The sequence below is a fragment of the Triturus cristatus genome, chromosome 4_2, assembly GCF_964204655.1.
Source record: "Triturus cristatus chromosome 4_2, aTriCri1.1, whole genome shotgun sequence".
Classification (NCBI taxonomy): Eukaryota; Metazoa; Chordata; class Amphibia; order Caudata; family Salamandridae; genus Triturus; species Triturus cristatus.
Window position 1 is genome coordinate 83,267,179 of NC_140586.1, and position 20,938 is coordinate 83,288,116.

At 46.5% G+C, this 20,938-nt stretch overlaps 1 protein-coding gene across 5 annotated transcripts in view; it reads left to right on the forward strand.

Moving 5' to 3' along the window:
- Positions 1 to 14,758, forward strand: part of KANK2 (KN motif and ankyrin repeat domains 2) — a 251,838-nt gene extending 237,080 nt beyond the window's left edge. For all 5 annotated transcript variants that reach the window (XM_085600645.1, XM_085600644.1, XM_085600647.1 and 2 more), the window contains 2 exons: positions 9,093 to 9,191; positions 11,015 to 14,758. In XM_085600645.1, coding sequence (XP_085456771.1) covers positions 9,093 to 9,191; positions 11,015 to 11,071 — 156 coding nt within the window. In that variant the 3' untranslated portion in view covers positions 11,072 to 14,758. The remainder of the gene's footprint in view (positions 1 to 9,092; positions 9,192 to 11,014) is intronic.
- Positions 14,759 to 20,938: the final 6,180 nt, after the last annotated feature.

A 20,938-nucleotide genomic window follows, 5' to 3' on the forward strand; every position in this document is an offset into this window, starting at 1 on the left:
TCAAGGTCAAATGCAAAAACGCAGCCTCTAGGCCTAAATGGCAGCTCTCCTTCAGAGGAAAAAGGAGTTCAACGACTCTTTGAAGGAATTTCACATCCCTGAAAAGCTCTCAGAACAAAGAGGGAGGGAGGATGAGAATACAGACATCGAAGCACCCATGACCACAGATCCACAGAAGTCCTTAAAGTTTGAGGACGAGTCAGCAGTGTTCGAGGACCATAGCTAGCACGAAAATACATGGCACAAACTCGATCGCTGAATCCCCTTAGGTGGCTAGTACCCGCCGAGGTCTTCGCTGCCGTTTGACCTGTCCATATACAACAACCTGGCTAATTAAGAGTGCGGCAGACACATATGGTGTCAAACTAGAGGAGGAGAAGGAAGGCTCTTGCTTCTTACTGGAAATGTTCATGCCCTCCCAGAAGGCAAATCTTTACCTGGCCCTGCTCCCCAGCATCCTGGACCAAGGAGGCATTTAGGGAACCAGCAAGAGGATTAACACCTTTGGTGGAGAAAAAATATAAACATTCCAGTCACGACTCCCAGTACATTAAAGGGAATGTGTCTACAGGCTCCATTATCATGACGATTGCAAGAAACAGAAACAATGCCCCCACATCAATGGGGCCACCACCAGAGGAGAGTAAAAGGCTATATCTTGTGGGCAAAAAGCTAGAGAGAGAGTAGGCTAAACAATGAAGGACAGCCAACTCCAATGCCCTCCTTAACTTCTATGGCCACCAAAAGTGGGACGAGATCAAGGGGCTGATGCAAAACTCCCCAGCGGAATTCCAAAAGAGAGCACAGGCAGTGGTCCAAGAGGAAAGGAACATTGCTAAATCCTGCCTTAGGTCAGCACTGGATGTGGCAGACACACTCAGGAGGCACACCTGGCTGGGGGTCTCAAGTTTTAAACTAGAGGTACAGGCATCAGTCATCAGTTTACTTTTCATGGGCGAGGTCCTCTTTGGACAGGCAGTTTATGAAGAAATGCTGCAAATAAAAAAAAATTGTGTTGCAGCCACGGCAGTAGGGGAATTGCAGTTCAGAGGATCCTTCAGGAGAGGAAGGGTTTCTGACAGAAGACCAAGGGGTAGGGCGAGTTTCTCACCAGCAGCCTAGCACCACCAGCAACAACTTAGCTCCAGCCAACAGGCAATGTAGCAGACGACCCACCAACAGTGGCAACACCCAGCAAGACAGCCCTTTTGGGAGTCCCCAAAGAATGAGGACCAGCAAGCAAGTGACTCCTTTGCCCCCCAGCCTTTCCACTGAACATCAGTGGTGGGGTAGAATAGGAAGATTCCTCTATGAATAGAGGTCAATCACCTAAGACAATTTGATACTCAAAATAATAGAACATGGATTCTACATTGAACTCGTCAAAAAAACCTCCTCACTCCATCCCGCCAAGGAGAAGCCCATTGAGGGAACAGATACGCAAGCAACTGCTCCAGGAATCCAAAAGATCTCATCAAAAACGAGCCATAGAAATGGTACTGCACCGGGAACATGGAGAAGGGTTCTACTCCGAGTACTTCCTTTTACCGAAACGGGATCTTACACTAAGACCAATATTGATCTTGGCTACCTCAACAAATCCATAAAAACAAGGTGCATCAAGATGACTACCCTGCATGGAATGATCTTACTCCTAAGTAATGGAGCCTACATGGCCACCATTGACCTAAAGATGCCTACCTACACATACCAATGAACCATTGGCACAGCGGTTAATTTGAATTAGTCTTCGACAAAGTACCCTAGCAGTTCAGAGTACTATGCTTTGGCTTAAACTCGGCATGAAGGGTTTTCACAAAATGCTTGGTGGAACTTTCTGCACACCTAAGAAGGCAAGGCATACACGTTTGCCCATACCTGGGCAACTGGCTAGTTAAAGCACACTCGAAACAAAAGCTTCAACAAGACATACAAACGGTCATCTCCACAGTAGAGCAGCTAAGATTCTCCATAAATCAACAGAAGACTTCCCTGTGCCCAAAGTAGGAAAAGGTCTTCCTGGGGGCAACCTTGAACTCAAGGATAGCAGGTTCCTTCCCAGTCCACAAAAGGGCAACAGCAAGAACAGCAAATTCACCTCTACTAGAAGAGTCAGTCTGACAGTGAGGACAGTAATACCATTAATAAGCATGCTGGTTTCCTGCATGCCACTAATACCACAGGGGAGACTGTACATGCAACCGTTACAGAAAGGGCCCTACAACAGATGAGCTACGGGGAGCTGGGAAGATCAAGTGGTTGTTACTGCAAAATACAGGAAATACAATGGTGGAACACAAGCAACATTGCTATAGGGAGACCCTTCAGGTAACCAGCTCACACAGTGACCATAACAACAGTAGCATCCCACAAGGGGTGGGGAGCGCACATGGACAGCCTCAAAGTCCGAGGACTCTAGACCCCAATGGATGCGATCAAGCACATATATATAGGCTGGAACTCAAGACAGTTTTCTTGGCATTAAAGGCATTCCAAGCACATGTGAGTGCTGAGACAGCGCTGATCCAGACGGACAACACAAGAACAATGTTGTACCTCAACAACCAGGGGGAACAAGGCCATTCTAGCTCTCACAACTAGTAGAAGAGATTTGGAAATGGGCAATACAACAGGGACAACCCTGCTGGCAGTACACCTCCTGGGAGACCAGAACATCGAAGCAGACAGTCTAGTGTCTCCCATGAATGGGAGCTAAACCAAAAATTGCTAGATGAGGTCTTCAGAAGATAGGGCACAACAAGCATAGACCTGTTCGCAAGCCCAGAAAATGCAAAACGCGAAACTTCATGTCCATATATCCACACCAGCAGTCCGAGGGGAATGCCCTATCGATAAATTGGGCATGGAGATTTGCTTACCCTTTTCCAATGATTGTCCTGATTCCAAGAGTTCTGAACAGGTTCAGAAAATCAAAAATGACCATCATTCTCATTGCCCCTCAGTGTGCCAGGCAGACGTGATTTTCAGAACTCCTGGAAATGTCCAGAACCAGATCATACCCAAGAGGGCATTGCAGGACCTCCTAATGACGCATTTCACAACAGTATGCTACCCAGAGCCAGCCACACTAAACCTGCCCCCATGGCTCCTCAGTACCATTAATTCAGACATCTAAAGCTTCCCCACAGAACAATAGAGGTCCTGAGGGAAGCAAGAAGGTCGAGCACAAGTAGGTGCTACTCAGCCAAGTGGACCAGATACATTCACTGGTGCAGGGACCACAACAAAGTAGATGCAAGGACATACAATGGCACAGTACTAGCTTACCTCACCCACCCACTGGACAGCAGCCTGCCATGCGCCTCACTGAAAATACACCAAGCGGCTTTAGATTCTTGCACCCGTGGAACAACGGGAATCCACCTCTTCTGTAGTAGGGGATCTCTGTGTATAGTCCTATTCATGTGAATAGTCCCACCCATGTGCGTGGACCTCGGAGCACTTCAATAGATATAGTCTCTTCAGTTGTCTTCTTCTGCAGTCCTGCATAGACACTTAAGAGAGAATAAAAGACAATAATGCAGCCTGAAAACACTAGGCTACTCTGGCCATTACTTCATCCTGAAGTGAAAAACATAGCCAGGTAACAGTTAAATTTAACAATTTTACTAAGTTTCTCACATAGAGAAACTCCCCTTCACAAAATTCCCTTTTTCATGATAGAGATGAAGGGTTGGACAGACAAGCCCCATAGGCTGCCATTATATGTCTGTAAATGGATACCGTGCCTTTAAGAATCCTTCCAGAGACCCTTGGTATCCCATGATGCACAGCAAAAGGCCAGTTACTTTCAGTTCTTTTTTCCGGCTCCTGCTAGCAGGACCCTGGAGTATTGAGCTCTACCTGTAGTGGTATATTTTTCAATTATTGTGATTTAAAGTTAGTTTGAGTGTTTTACTCGATGTCTTTGGCCTCTATCTTCCTGTTACTGTCTTTTTTGGTCAGTTAGCTCACATTTTTCTTGTCAAAATGCCATCTTTATTTGACAAGTGCCCTGAATGTGGCAGGAAGAAGGCCAAGTCGGACTCCCACAGAGTTTGCATTCTCTGTCTACCTTCTTCACATGTTCCTGAATCCTGCGCCATCTGTAAATCCTTCTCCAGGAGGACCCTGCGTGACAGGGAGAAGATTTGTCTTCAAGTCCTGGAGCAGAGAAGACAGCAGGCTGCAGGTGGGACATCTGGGCGAGGAGAAAGCCTTTCCTCCTCCACAGCCCATGCGTCAGCCTCTGGGGGGCTCCCCAGTCGAAAGAAGGCTAAAAAACGACACCGGTCCTGGTCGACATCGAAGGTGACAACATCGACGTCGGGACCAGGTATGACAGCGATATGCTCCCCGTCGACTCAGGGCTCTGAGTCTAAGCGACGTCGAAGGTCGATGTCGAGGGGAAGGACTTCGAGACCTCGGCTGAGGTCGACGTCGAGGACATTCCAGTTAACGTCGACACATCATCGGTGTCGATCTGGGTCCGAGAGACATCGGCGCTCGCCGTTGAGGCGACACCACCGGTCGACGCCGGCATTGAGGAGAAGAAGGTCAACATCGAAGAAAAGATCGACGTCAGGTAGAAGGAGCTCGACGTCGAGGAAAGGACGGTCGACGTCAAAGAGGTACCATCATAGCTCGACGTCGAGAGATCATTCGCCCCCTGTGGTCAGCATCTCCACGTCTGAGAGCGCTGGATCACGACGACGTCGGTGCTCGCCGTCGAGGGGCACTACATCTACGGCTTCCTCTTCAAGGCCAGCCCGCAAACGGAGAAGGGACGTAGCTACTTCGGACTCTGAGTACTCCAGGACCTATTCTCCAACTAGGACACTGGAACCTGCTGAGCCTGTGGATCCACGTCCGTCGCCTGTGCGGCCCAGGACTCCTACTCCTCCATCTCTGCCTAAAACTTCTCCGCCTCCACCTAAAACTCCGCCTCCGCCTCCTGCAGCTCCACCTGTGCCCGTGATCCCTGCAGAACCGAGAAGGCCAAGATCACGGTCCCGGCCAAGACATCGCACTCGCAGCAAGCACCGTTCCTCTACATGGTCTCGCTGTCACCACGAGACATCACGTTCTCGATATACTAGGGACATGACGTCCTCTAGTGGGGGGAGATACTCGCCCACGTTGTCGGACTCTCCACCTCCGAGAGTTTCACCTGTCGATGACATTGCCACATTTCAGGAGGTTCTGGTGAGGGGAGCGGTGAAGCTGGGCATTGCGCTGTCTGTGCCCACTCCTACTACCTTGGTGATTTTTGAGACGCTACAACAGAGGCAAACCTCGCGTCCTCTGCTTCCTTTGGTGCCTGGGTTGGAGGGACCGGCGATGGAATTGTTCCTTACGCCTGCCTCGGTGAAATCAGCGCCTTCAAGGCTCCAGAAGAAGTACCGTCCCCCGGACTCTGACCCGGCATTCCTTCGGGCTGCCCCCCTCCCGGATTCAGTCATCGTGGTGGCCGCAAAGAAGCAGCATGCTACGGCCCCTTCGTCTACGGTCCCTCCGGACAAGGAAAGGTGTAAGCTAGACTCTGCGGGGAGGAAAGTCTACAACACAGCATCCACATCGATGAAGGCAGCTAGTTCTACTGCCCTGCTTGGCCGTTACGACCGTTCCTTGTGGGAGTCTCTTCATCAGTTCATGGACCACCTACCTAGGGACAAGCATGAGGATTTCCAGGAGATACTCAACGAGGGACTGATGGTCTCTAATCATATTATCAGTGCGGCAGCGGACACCTCTCGCCTGGCAGTCCATGGGTATTGCCATGGCGTGGCTCTCTAACGACATTCCTGGTTGCCTCTCACCTCCTTAAAACCGGAGGCTCAGCAGCGCATCGCAAACCTCCCTTTCTCAGGTAGCACCCTCTTTGGTTCTCACGCGGACGTGGAGATGGCCCGCATGAAGGGTGAGGTTGAGACTCTCAAAGCCCTTGGCTTGGAAAAAGCCTAAGGAGCAGCGTAGGAATTTCCGCCCTTTCCAACGCCGTTAGTCCTCTCAACGATTCCAGCGCTGGACAGGGCTGTCAGTCTGGACAGCAACAACAGCAACAGTTCCAATGGTCCTTTCAGCCGTATCAGAGACGCCAGTCGAGAGGGAGGGCTAACCAGCAGTCGACACCAGGGAATAAGGCTCCAGCGGGTTCTAAGCCCTGAAAGGTTACTTCCCCCTCTTCTGTTGCCCACTCCGGTGGGGGGAAGCATTCAAGATTATCTGGCAGAGTGGAAAAAGATAACTCAGGCCAATTGGCTGCTGAATATTGTTCTCAATGGATACTGTCTACGTTTCACCAGCCCTCCTCCATCGATACCACGAGTTCGTTCACAATACCGGTTGCGCGAACTTTAGGTGGAGGCCGATACCCTGTTAAGAAAAAGTGTGATAGAACTGGTTCCTCCTGCCCAGTTGGGACAAGGTCTATACTCCAGGTTCTTCCTCGTACGCAAGAAGGACAAGAACGAATTCAGACCCATTCTCGATTTGCGACAAGCAAACAAATGGATCTGCAGAGAAAAGTTCTGCATGTTATCCCTGCACCAGATCTACCCTCAGCTGCGTCAGGGAGACAGGCTATGTGTAATAGATCTGCAAGACGCATATTTTCAAGTGCCCATAGTAAGGAAACATCGCAAGTTCCTACGGTTCCTGGTTGGAACCAATCACTATCAGTATGCAGTGCTTCCCTTCAGCCTGAAGTCAGCGCCCAGGACTTTTTCAAAATGCATGGCGGTAGTCGCAGCACACCTCCAGAAGAACAAGGTGTTCGTCTATCCATACCTGGACGAATGGCTGATCAAGGCAGCCACGTTTCAGGAAGCACAACTGTATTTCAACAGGACGTCCGTTATGATGAATCGCTTGGGCCTACACACCAATCTTTCGAAGTCTGTCCCGACTCCTGTACAGTGTCTGCAGTATCTGGGAGCCTCCATCGATACACGCAAGGCAAGCGTGTGTCCTTCGGAGGAGAGATGCTGATAAATCCTTTGGAAGGCTCAGGCTCTCATGACCATTCCCTCGCCGACGGTGAGGACGGTATCTTCTCTCCTGGGTTCCATGGCGTCTTGCATCTTCCTCACTCCACATTCACGCCTCCACATGCGGCCTCTGCAGGAATGTCTGGAGGATCAGTGGGACCAGAGACAAGGGAATTGGGAGGACAGGATTCAGCTGTTGCAGCAAGCCCTCCAGTCCATCAAGTGGTGGTGCTCGCCTCACAATCTCCTCCGAGGAATTCCGTTCCACAAGGAGATACCGACTCAGACCATTATGACAGATGCATCTCTCCAGCGCTGGGGAGCACATTCAGACCACCTTCAGATACAGGGCACGTGGTCCTAGAAGGAGGCCACGTATCACATCAACTTCCTGGAACTCCGAGCGGTTCACCTGGCTCTGAAAGCCTTCCAACCGTCCTTTCGAACCAGTTCCCAGCTTGTCCAAACTGACAACACAACAAGGATGTACTATCTCAACAAGCAGGGGGGCTCAAGATCGCGCACATTGTCTCGGGAAGCGCTGACAATCTGGAACTGGCTGCTGGCCAGGGACCTGACCATAACGGCGACTCATCTGCCAGGTGTGCAGAATGCCCAGGTGGACGCTCTCAGCAGACTCGTTCAAGAAAATCACGAATGGGTCCTAAACGAAGAGGTGGTAAGAGAAATCTTTGGAAGATTGGGGCACTCCAGACGATCGATCAGTTTGCCACCACATAAAACAGCAAATGCCGAGACTTCGCCTCCAGGTTCTACCAACCAGGGACGCTGGGGAATGCACTGTGGATCAACTGGTCAAACAGCTTTCTCTATGCTTTTCCACCCATTCCCCTGATCCCAACAGTGTTGATCAAACTTTCCCAATCACGGGCCAAGATGATCCTCATTGCTCCGGAGTGGCCTCGTCAGTGGTGGTTTACCGATCTATTACACCGGTCTCTCCTGCCGCACCTTCGACTTCTGTGTCAGCCGGACCTTCTCATGAGATCGATTGTGTAAACTTGCAAGACCAGCTACGAGAAAGCAGGCAAGCCCTTACCGCAGGGCGCACACCACAAGGAAGAAGGTTGCAACTCTGGCCTCCGCAAATGTTTCTGTCAGTGGCATCTACATGGCAGCAACATGGTTTTTCACACACACCTTCATAAAACACTACTCTGTGGACATCCAGATAAACAAGGAAGTACAGGTGGGACGGAAGGTACTACAGCACCTGTTTGCCAACTTGACCGCATTTCAACCCTGCCCCTCGGGGGACAAGAATACCGCTACAGAATCCATGCCCAGCATGTGAATCCAGAAAAGGATTCATGGTGCAAAACAAAACAATTACTTACCACTAGGAGTTGTTTTGCAGCTAGAAGAGTTTTGTGGATTCACATGCAACCTACCCGCCTCCCCAGAAATGTGAGGGGACAAACAGACGTGGGCAAAAAGAACACAGCAAGAGAAAAGAGATTCCAATTGATAAAGTTGCTAAGGGGAAAGATGAATCTGAAGATGACGACCACACATAGGGACTTCCTGGGAACAACTCTGAAATCACACAAAGGGTGAACTTATCGCCAAATGGTGGTAGATGATGCCCACACAAAAAAAGGAAAGAGGACTAACAAGAAGACTCCGGACCCAACCTCTAGATGGCTGAATAATGCACAGCATGTGAATCCAGAAAACCTTTTAAGCTGCAAAATACTCTTACTGGTAAGTAATCATTTCATTTGTGAGCCGACCACCATCAATTCCGTTTAGTTGCAACACTTCTTAGCCGGTTCTTTTGCCTTTTTGTGCTAAGCAGTTATGCACTCATCCTTTTATCAATGTAAAATGGCCATTTAGGAGTAGCCTATCTGTTTTTTATACCTTCCTAAGAGATGGAAGAACAGTTTGAAGTCTTTGCATTTGTCCATGAGCCTGTTTTCTTTGTCCTTTTCTGTCTTTGTGCCTTTATTGTTGTCCTTGTGTATCTAGTTGTATGCATGTTTTACTGTATTCCTAATGCAGTATCTGTGCACCGGCCAGCATTAGCTTAATGATGGAGGGAAGTATGTATCACCATCTTAATGCATCTCTTGTTTACAGGATGGAAGCACAGCCCTGTCCATCGCACTGGAAGCCTCACAGAATGACATCGCTGTTCTACTCTATGCACATATGAACTTTGCGAAACCACCTTCGCCGGTAGGTGATGGCTTTACTTATATTTGTGTGCCCTCTGATCACGCCGGGACGAGTTACCGCGCGGAGCCTGTCGGCAAGCAATGAACCTATAAGCAACGAATGTGCTGACTGCAAGGGGAATAAAAGTATATGCACCCCTATGACCAAGTGAGAGCTGGTATGTGGCCCATGGCTCTCACTAGTCACTCTTGATTTATATCTAGATGTCCAGGGAGGTGATTGCTGACCTCGGTTGCTCTGACGAATTTGCCATTACTGTATAATAGGCAATGAAACATGTTGGCCGTCCTTGAAGTGGTTCACAACATGCCGTGTTTTTAATAGTGAGCAGACTCACGTTATGCATTAAAAGTTACAAGTATGCGTGTGAGTTTAGGTCATTTTTACTTGAGACTTCTCGTGTCTCATTTTTCACGCCGTCTTTTTCCTATGTTTTGTCTCTACACCTTTCTCGCACTGGACACACACTTTTTTTCATATGAGAAAGTTATCGATGATGACAATTACGTGGGCAAGCTGGTGAGAACCTGCCAGTAGCTCCTCCGGTGGTGCGCACGTGAGGTACTTTCTCATTTCTCCACACTTTTTCTTTGTGGTATACATACACTCAGTTAGAGTGCTGTTTGCTGAGTGATTTGACTGACTACTGGTTTCTCTTTCTCTTGTTGTTTTAAAATATTAATCAATTAGGCTCAGGGGATTAGGTCAGAGTGCATAAATGAGCATCTGAGTTTGGGTGAAGATAAGAATATCTCCTCATACCAATCCTATAAAATAAGTTGATGAGAGTGCCCAGCAGTGCCAGTTCTTTGATGTTTGATTGCCCTCTGATCATGTCATCTTTCTGCTCCCGTGCTTCTCCTAAGGGTCACTAGAGACTTCTCTTGAGTCGTTTCCACCCACCACCTCTATTACAGGAATATCGATGACCCCAAATGAGTCGAGTGGCATATTCTGCTGGTGGCGTTAGAAGCATTTTTTCAACTAATGGCATTACAGTGATCCCAACAAGCTATTGCTACCGCATGGAGTACACCGCTGTTATGCAAAATATATCTTTCGCCATCAGTTTGTTGTCAGTACCATCTATGAATCAGCTCATCATCTCACTTCTCTCTTCCAAAAGTTATATCTGCAAAAAAGGCAATCAGTCCAATAATTCCTAAATAGCCCTACTGCCAATCTCCTTCCTTACCCACAAGCTATGACCATAACCTACTGTGACCACCTGGTATGACCTCCCAACTAGACCTCTCTAGATCACAGAATTACTCCAAATGCACAACAAGACACTCAGCCGTAGGATGTGGAATCTTCTTTGCTTGGGTAACAAACTCTGAAAACTCTTAAAATCTCTCTTGGAGACAAAAAAGGCACACAGAGTTCCACCACCTCTTACAATCTCATGCTTTCCCTTTAAGGGATCCCTCGATTCATGTTCTTGGTTACACTGGGCAGCACCAACTTGGCTCACTTATTCACGGCTGTCCCAACAGCTCCTCCTTTCTCCTGAGTGAAGGTGGAAAACTAGATGGCAGCTGGATCACAACATAAATATATGCTTTTTACTCCTGGAAGTTACTCAGTCTTGCAGAATTCTACCTACTTCACAACCAGGTAGACCTTCGGAAACTCAGCACTTCCTACATTGCAACCATATAGCAAGAAACACCATATTCCTCACTTTTGCTGAAAACCAGCAAACAATGCAGTGAATTATTGATATACTATTGATTTGTTGAAAGGGTGATAAAAATGTGATCTCTGTGTCACTATTAATGAGTTATCACACTTCTTAAGCATGTTTTTCTTTTTCTGTCTAGGTCTCCCCAAAAATGCCAAAGGCCGAGATTACAGAGCCGACTCACAATGCTCAATAAGAGTGGAAAAGCTCCCCCACTACTGACTGAAGACCGACAAGCACAGCACTAAGCATTTCAAAATACAAAGAATCAAAATGTGGGGGTGGTGAGAGTGCACCCTGCCATCCAAATCAGGAGTGAACACTGTAACCTTCCAGCATTTCACAAAAGGAACAGGGTCTGCAAAGCTAATGCTATCAACGTCTTTCCAAAGGAGGCAGTGTGCAACATCAGTAGCTGGGAATAGAAACCACTCCACTCTGTCAAGACGTCTGGGGGCAAATAAGCTAATATATATCATAACAATAAATGCTTCACGGTCTGCAAAGGTGGTACTTTGAGGGGCTCTTCATGTGAGGGTGCTGTAAAAGGCTTTTAAAGGCCTTTAAATGTTAGGACTGGGCTCTGCTGTATTTCATGGCTTGCAACAGAGAGCAGTTCATCAGCTGTCCTTAATTGAACAAATTCAAGAAGAAAGTGGAACATTTCAGCACAGGACAACAGCTCCAGAGAAAGAAATAAGCTGAATATCGTAATGCAATAATAATAAATATAATTATATTAAAGTTATTTTTACAAAGCACTCCGGTATCGCAAGACTTGAGGTAGGTGAACATTTATATGAAGTGTTGGAGTTTCGATCCTGTTCGAAAAAGTGGATATTTGTCAGGAGTGCACGTGACGGGGATTAAGGTGGTGCTATTGTGGCATTTCTGTATTATTCTCGCGAGTGTACATGGAGCAGTCAAATTCCTGCCATCAAGGGGCGGAGGGTTCATTGTGTGGCCGATGCACGCCAACCAAAGACTTTCTCAAATATGTACCTGCTTTTTCTCGCATTGCAAATATATTATTTCACTTTGGCTTTACAAGGCTTCATGTTCTCATTGGAGAGCTTCGTGAATCCCTCATATAAGTATATGGTCATTGATATACAGGCAACCAAGCATCGACTGGGGCTCTTTCTTGACAGACAGTGTGGGTTAGGCTCACAGTCTTGCCATGTTCCTTCCATCACCGAAGAAACAGATGAACATTCAGGGCAGGGTCTATTTTTCTTTTCTGAGGGCCAATGCTGCTGCATAGTTGATGCCCTTTGCACCAAAATAGAAGACCGCAGAGCAGTGAAATTCAAGATAGTGATCAGGGCTTTTTTGTCATTGTTGGGCTACCAGGTGTGTGCTACTAGGTGTGCACTACTATTTGTGTCACCACAACAGTAGTAGTTGATAGAAAGTATTAGGAGCAGAACCTAGGGCGTTCTGTAGCCCAGCAGCGTTATCTCTAAGGAAATGGTCAGGGGTTGGGAAACTGTTGCAAAGAGTGTGTTTCCTGGGTAACTGAAAATATACACAGAAATGGCACTTAAAGGCAAAATGTTCTGACCTTACAAGTTGTGGAACCTGGGAGCTGGTTTAGCTGTGGCACCTTCTCACAGTGACAAAAAAGATGACCAAGTAGGATTCCTTCCACAGAGATATGCGTAGACTAATATATTAAGCCTCGCTCCTCATCTTGTATTGGACCTGCGTATGGCATTTGATGGTTTATTTTTATAAAGAGGTAAACTGGGCTGTAGGATCCAGCATATGGCTGAATCGACCTCAACCTCCCTTTTCTGTCAGGAAATCTCCCAGTTACTCCGCCGGCCTGGCTATCTTTTCTGCTTTTAGCTTCTCCGTATATAGAGACTATTCCCATCAGGCCTAATGGAATGTCAGGGAGATGTTCGCCTCTATAAACATTCAAGCCAAAGTTCCCGCCAGCCCGCACTTGTGTACAAGGCGTTGCTAAGATATGGACAGCAAGTTATACAAAGATGACTAATCACGTATGAACACTGTTTAGATTTCAATGGTGTGAGCTACTTACAGGGGAAAAAGACATAGGGTTTTGGCAAAGAAAGAAACGAAAAAAATAGAAATAATGTTGTTAACTTCACATTGGCGCCATTCCTTCCATCCTCCCACAACCTTTTTGCATGGCGTGTGTCCTAAAAACTCATATTTGGAGACCAAGCAGGTTCAGGAGGGATGGATTCACTCCACATGTAGGATGTTCCTAAGGAAGGTTGGTATGAGGCACCAAACGGGGTTCATTAAAATCTGTAATCCTTCTGGCTATTGCGACAAACATAATGTCATATTTTCAGACAGGAATGGAAGATGTTGAGGTGAAGGAATGTTTAGTTCCGAATAACTTATAACTCTACAGTTTTGCTAGGCTAATTAAGATATTAGCTTGTTTTTTTTCTTCAAAAAAGCACTAAAGACAAAAACCCAATCCAGCACGGGTGGTCTTCTTGGTAATCCATGCTGGCAAACAACAAATGGGTTAACAGTGGAAAAGACTTTGGAGAGCTCTACCTGGTTTTGTCAGCTTTTATCTTGGATAGCAGAGCGTTCTCTTGGCTAAGCCCGTGACAGCTGCAGCTTTAAAAGCAGTGGTATCTTTCCTTGATTACATCAGGTGGCACATGAAGACAGACTGAGACTCCCTTCACTTAAAGTTCTAATGTTTAGGTGGATAAGGCTCCAGTAACAACTTGTAAATAAGTATTTCATCTAGACTTTAGGATAAAACTGTCTTCTAATCCTTAGGATTATTATTTTCTTTATAGTCAGGGATACACTGTTAAACTACATTTCTGGATAAGAGTCCCATTTAAAATGTTGGGGTGCATGTATCTTTCCTCTAAACACTACACCTTTAATCTAAAATAGGCTATACGTCTCTCTCTAAAATTCAAAGATACGCCTTTACTTTGAAATGTGAGTAGTTTCTCTTCTAAATTGGGAATAGGGTTCCCTTTTTAACGGGGTATATATCCTTCCTCTGAAATTAGCATTTAAGTTGGTGAAACATGTATTCACTTAAAACAGGAATATGTCTTTTCTCTGAATTTGGGAAGCCATATTTCCTATAAGTTTGGGAGGTATCATTTTTTCTAAAAATTACAAGTCTTTTCAACTTTGGGTTGCCTTTTCTCTATAATTAGGAATACATTCTTGAGCTAAACTTTGGGATAGCCTTTTTTTTCTAAAATTGTGCATAGATATTTCTTTTAAACATGGGGGAAAGTATTTCCTACAAACCTGTGAATATGTCTAAACCTAGAAAATGGGGGTCCTGTAGTCTCCCCTCAAAACATAAGGATATCTTTTCTATGTAAAATTTGAGAAAGCTATTTTCTATAAAGATACTGGAAAATCTTTCCTCTGAATTTAGAATAATTATTTTCACTACACATGGGATGCTTTGTTCTTAACATTTGGAGAATAATTTGAGCTAAACTATGGAAGGTCTTCCACCTAAACATGTGTGGGCTAACCACTGCCTCTCCGGGCATATGGAACCCATTATAAGGGGTGTGCCCTGATGTCAAGTGCTACCCAAGGCTGCTCTAGACCTCAACAGACCCTTCTCTTTGCCCTCCAGCACCAGTGATTATAATTGTGAACTGTTGTATTGACTAAATATGTGTAATAATTTCTTTGCAGTGTGCTGCTCTGTATCGTATATCAGTGCTCGTTGACCATGTAACTCAAGATATCGGTTTCTGTACTCCGTTAAATGCTGTTCGACATCCAGCAATGTCCACTTTTTCTTGCCAAGTGATCGTCTCCGTATCCCACTGTTTACACACAATTCAAGTCCAGTTAATCATTTGTAATCCTTAAAAATAAAAACAAAAGTTATCGCAAAGATTTCCTCCTTTTAGTTTGTAGTTGTGTTTTTATATACTATCATACTCTGGTGTACACATAGCGGGTGGTATCTTAGTGTGAATGCAAAGACAGAGCTTGGTGGATGTATGATATTTCCCAGAAATTGATGGATATCCACACTATTTGCAGTGTATACCTGGGTAAAAACTCCAATTTTGCACACAGGATGTCTGCTAAAAACTAAACAACCCTTAAATGATGACTGTTGAATGTGGCACTTACATGGACCTAGCAGGTTGGTCCGGGGGATTTATTTGCATGGAAGTGGGCAAAATGAATGGATCTGGGATCCTTTTTCTGGCGTTTTGATTTTAATAAAATGATATATACTATTCTTTCTTGTAGGGGCTGTCAGTCAGCTCCATTCATTAATGATCTGTTGTTGTGTCATTTACATTTTTCTTCTGCCTAGTACAGAATACAGCATGAAGCAGTTGGTCACCCCACTTCTGCCACTGGCTAGCTTCACTGCGAGTGACAACATTCGAACCTTTCACAAGATGCATGTCCACACACAGATATAACCTTCAATGTCAGGTTCTACTATGGCAAAGTTTGCTTTTTGAGACCGAAAAATATTTTTGCTTTTAAACACTGTTTTTAGGTTGCAGCCTACCAGTCAGCACAGCTGTCTGGTTTGCTAAAGACATATTGGGGACAGTTAGAAAGTTGACCAAGAAATGTATTCTACCGATGCTTACCCTTGGCTTTGGGGTCTTCAACTCACATTTTCTGGCTTTCTATTTGCTGACTTTATTTCCTTTAGGCTGTCCAGCTCGATATCGTCGCTCCTGTTGCCCAAACCGCGTTTACTGTATACCTCCACAAACTCGCTTTGGGTATACAGACTTTCAAATCTTGTTCTTATCTTGTCACATTTGCTGTGCATACAAAGACAAAGGTCAAATGTCAGGCTCTGTCTTCCGTGGGAGCATGGTTTTTAGTTTTCTTTCTCTGACGTCAAAGTAAGTCAGAGCACTCTACGCCACTGCACAATATGTCACTTCACTCTACGCCACCCTGTTAGACTCTGCACCATTATGCTGTACGCCACTGCTCTCTACAGCACTCTACTCTACAACACTAAGCCAATGCACTCTACGCCAGTGCACTCAAAGACAATTTACTCTGCAAGACTGCACTCTCTGCCACAAACTCTACTGCAACTACACCACTCTACACCATTGCGCTCTACATTACTGCACTCTACGCTACTCTATTCTACTCTACACCACTGTTTTCAAAAGCATTCTACTCTGCATCACTCTACTAAACTGTACTGTACCCTACTGCACTCTTCAAGACTGCTTTCTCCTCCACTCAACTCTACGCTACTCTGCACCACTGCACTCTATGCCGCTACATTCTATGCGACTCCACACAACTCTACACCCTATCCTGCACCACTCCACTTTACCCTGGACCACTTCACTCTACTCTGAAACAATCTACTCTATACTACTGCACTCTACTCCATCCTGCCCCACTCCACTCTAAATCATTCTACTCTGCACCACTGTACTTTACGCCACTTTACTCTAGGCCACTCTATTTCACTCTGTGACACTCTACTCCACTCTACAACACCCTATTCCACTCTATGCCACCCAACAGCACCATTCCCCTCTACGATGCTCTACACAACTCCATATTGCTTTACTCTACTCTATTCTATGACACACTACTCCACTACACCACTCCACTCTATGGCACTCCACTCAATGCCACTCGACTCTGGCACCCTATGCCAAGCCACTCTACTATGCTCTACTCCACTCTACCCAACATCCTCTAAGTTACTCCTCTCCACTCTGCTCTACACCACTTGATGCCACTCCTCTCTAACACTCTACGGCACTCTATGCCCTTCCAATCTACGACACTACTCCCTCCATGACGATCTACAACACTATGACACTCCACTCTACTCAACTCTAAACCATCCATGACACTCTATGCCACTCCATACACCCCACTCTACTTTATGCCACTTCACACCACGCCACTCTTATTTAAGCCACTAACTTTTAGCCATGCTGAACAGCTGCCAGAATGGTGTACAATATGTCTAAAACATATTGGCAAAGCCAATATAGCTCTTGCTTAGGCGAGACCTATCGGTTTTGCCAATGCTTGTTTTTCTACCACAAAACAAAATTCCAATGTCTGTAAATGAACTGTGCTGACGATCAAGTCAATACATTGGGTGATCACATTTCCATACCTTATTTATGCGATGTATACTTATATCAGTAAAACTGTATGAGTGCAAATGTAATGTTCATTTCAATTGAAGATTTGTTGCCTGTAATGGCAGTGTGCTACCACACCATGCATACTCCATGTTACCCTATTCCACTCTACTCTGTACCACTCCACGCCACTGCGCTCTACTCTGCACCACTCCACACTGCGTCACTGCACTCTTCTGTGCATCACCCCACTCTACGCTTCTGTACTCTCCACCAATCCTCTCTACTCTATGCCAGTGCACTCTACCCCACCCTACTCTACTATGCACCACTGCACCCTTCGCCACTCCGTGCCAATTCACTCTGCCACCTTACTCTACAACATTGCACTCTATGCCCCTGCACGCTACACCAATGCACTCTACTCTGTACCACTCCACTGTACATCAGTGCACTCTAGGCCAATCCCCTCTCTGCCACTCTAATCTACTTTGCACCACTCCACTCTGCTCTGAGACAGTCTACTCTCTGCATCTGCTCTCTGTAGCACTGCATTCAGTGTCACTCCCCTCTATCCTGCACCACCCCACGCCAATGCACTCCATACCAATCTGCTCTGCACCACTGCACTCTACACCACTATACTTTGTCACTGCACTTTACACCATTGTACTCAGTCACTGCACTCTACGCTACTCTATTCTATTCTGGTTCACTGCACTCTACGCCACTCTATTGTACTCTGTACCACTGTACCCTGTGTCACTGCTCTCTATGCCACTCTACTCTGCGACACAACACTCTATGCCACTCTACTCCGCACCACTGCACTCTATGCCAATGCACTCAATGCCACTCTACTATAAACCACTGCACTCCGACAGTTTATACAGTACTTTCTGCCACTCTACGTGACTGAACTCTGCACACCTGAACTGTGTATCGCTCCACTCTATGCCACTGCCCTCTACTCTGAAACTATCTACTCTATGCCACTGCAGGCTATGCCACTCTATTCCACTCTGCGCCACTCCACACCACGCCACTGTGCTCTGCGCCTCTACTCAAAACCAACAAACTTTATGCCAATCTTCTCTGCACATCTGCACTATACGCCACTATACTCTACACCACTGTACTCTACATCACTTTACTCTGCACCACTGTACGCTACTGTACTCTATACCAGTGCACACTGCGTCACTCTACACCACTGCACTGAACTCTATGCTACTCTAGTCTATGAAACTCTAATCTTGCACCACTCTACTCTATGCCACTGCACTCTATTCTGCACCACTCTACTGCACTCTGTTCCAGTGAACTCTGCCCCACTCTTCTATGCACCACTGCACTCTTCGTCACAGCACTCTACATCACTACAGTCTAGGCCACTGCACTCTGCAACACTGCACTCTATGCCAATACATTCTACACCACTACTCTATACAACCTCACTCTACCCTGCACCCCCTCACTCTACGCCACTTCACTTTATGCCACTGCACTTTACACCACTCCTCTCAACGCTACTGCAATCAATGCAGCGCCACTCTACTCTACACTACTGTGCTCTACACCAGTACTCTATACCAATACGCTCTATCCTGCAGCACTATACTCTACCCTGCACCACTCCACTCTGCGTTGAAACAATCTACTCTGCGCCTCTGCACTCTACGCCACTGCATTCTACGCTATGCCACTCTACTCTAAACCACTGCCCTCTACATCAATTCACTTTACACCAATTTTCTCAAAACCAATGCACCCATAGCCACTGTACCTACGCCACCTACTTTGCACCTCTGCACTTTACACCACTATATTCTACAACATTCTACTATATGCCACTGTACTCACTGCCACTGCACGCTACATCACTCTACACCATTGCGCTCTACATCCACGTACTGTACGCCACTCTATTCTACTCTGCGCCACTCTACGACACTGCACCCCTCTACACTATGCAAATGCACTCTACACCACTCTACTTTATACCACTGCACTTTACCCTTCACCATTCCACTCTATTCTACACCACCCCACCACTTCACTCTACGTCACTCTACTCTGCAACACTGCTCTCTACACCACTCTACTCTACGCCAATCCCCTCTAACCCACTCTAATCTGCACCACTGCACTCTGACACTCTATACTACTGCACTGTATACTACTTCACTCTACTCTGAAACAATCTCTTTATGCCACTGCTGTCTATACCACTCTATTCAACTCTACGCCACTCCACACTATTCTACAATGCTGCACTCTGCCACTGCACTCTACACCAATGATCCCTACACCACTCTACTCAAAACCGATATACTCTACGCCACTGCACTTTATGCCAATCTATTCTACACCACTGCACTGTACACCACTATACTTTACAGCATTGCACTCTACGCCACTCTATATAATTGATTCTATGACTTCGCTCTGCACCACTCTACACCACTGCACTCTATGCCACTCTACACCACTGCACTCTATGGCACTCTACTCCGTAGCACTGCACTCTCTGCCAATCTACTCTACGCCACTGCACTCTAGTTTGCACCACTCTACACCATTCTACTGCACTCTATGCCAATGCCCTCTACGTCTCTCAAATCTACTTTGCACCACTGCACTGTACACCACTTCACTCTACATTTCGCTACTCTTCTCTGCACCACTCTACTCTATGCCAATGCACTCTACCCCACTTTACTATGCAAAGCTGTACTCTTCACCACTCAACTCTATGCCACTCCCTTCTGCAACACTGCACTCTATGCCAATGCACTCTGCACCACTACTCAGCACCACTCCACTCTACCCTGCACCACTCCACTCTTACACCACTTCGTTTTTCTCTGAAACAGTCTACTCTATGCCACTGCGCTCTACCCTGCATCACTATACTCAACCCTGCCCCACAATCTACTCTATGCTAGTGTAATGTACTGCACTCTACGCCACTGCCCTCTACGCTGCACCACTCTATGCTGCTGTATTCTATAGAATGCCACTGTACTCTAAACCACTGCACTCTATGTCAATGCACTCTACACCACTTTACTCAAAACCAATGCACCCTATGTTAACTACTTTGCACCTCATCATTTTATGCTACTATACAACATTCTACTCTATGCCACTACACTCTACGCCACTAGATGCTGCGCCACTCTATGTACGTTGCACCACTATACTATACGTCACTGCTGTCTGCATCACTCTACTCTGCACTCTATGACCCTGCATTCTTGACACTCTACTCTGCATGACTGCGCTCTATTCCATTGCACTCTACTCTGGACCACTCAACTCTACGCCACTCTACTGCACTCCACACCACTACACTCTATGCCACTGAATTCTACCCTGCACTACTCCACTCTACCTTGCACCATTCCACTCTATGCCACTTCACTCTCCGACACTCTACTCCACGCTGTACCACTCCACTCTAGGCCATTGCACTCTACTCCACTGCAACTCACTCTGCACCACTCTACTCTATGCCATTGCACTTTACACTGCTCTACGCCACTGCAGTCTACACCACTTTTCTCAAAACCAATGCACTCTACGCCACTGCACCTACGCCAACTAGTTTGCACCACTGCACTTTATGCTACTATACGCTACAACATTCTACTGTATGCCACTGCATGCTGCGTCACTCCACACCATTGCACTCTATGTCACTGCACTCTGCGCCACTCTATTCTGCTTTGAACCACGGTACTCTACGTCACTGCTCTTTGCACCACTCTGCTCCACTCCACGACCCTTTACCCTAACACTCTACTCTGCAAGACTGCACTCTATGCCACTGCACTCTACTCTGCACCACCCAACTCTATGCCACTCTACTGCACACTACGCCACTACACTCCACGCCACTGCACTGTGCACCTATGCACTCTACCCTTCACCACACCACTTAATGCCACTTTACTCCACTC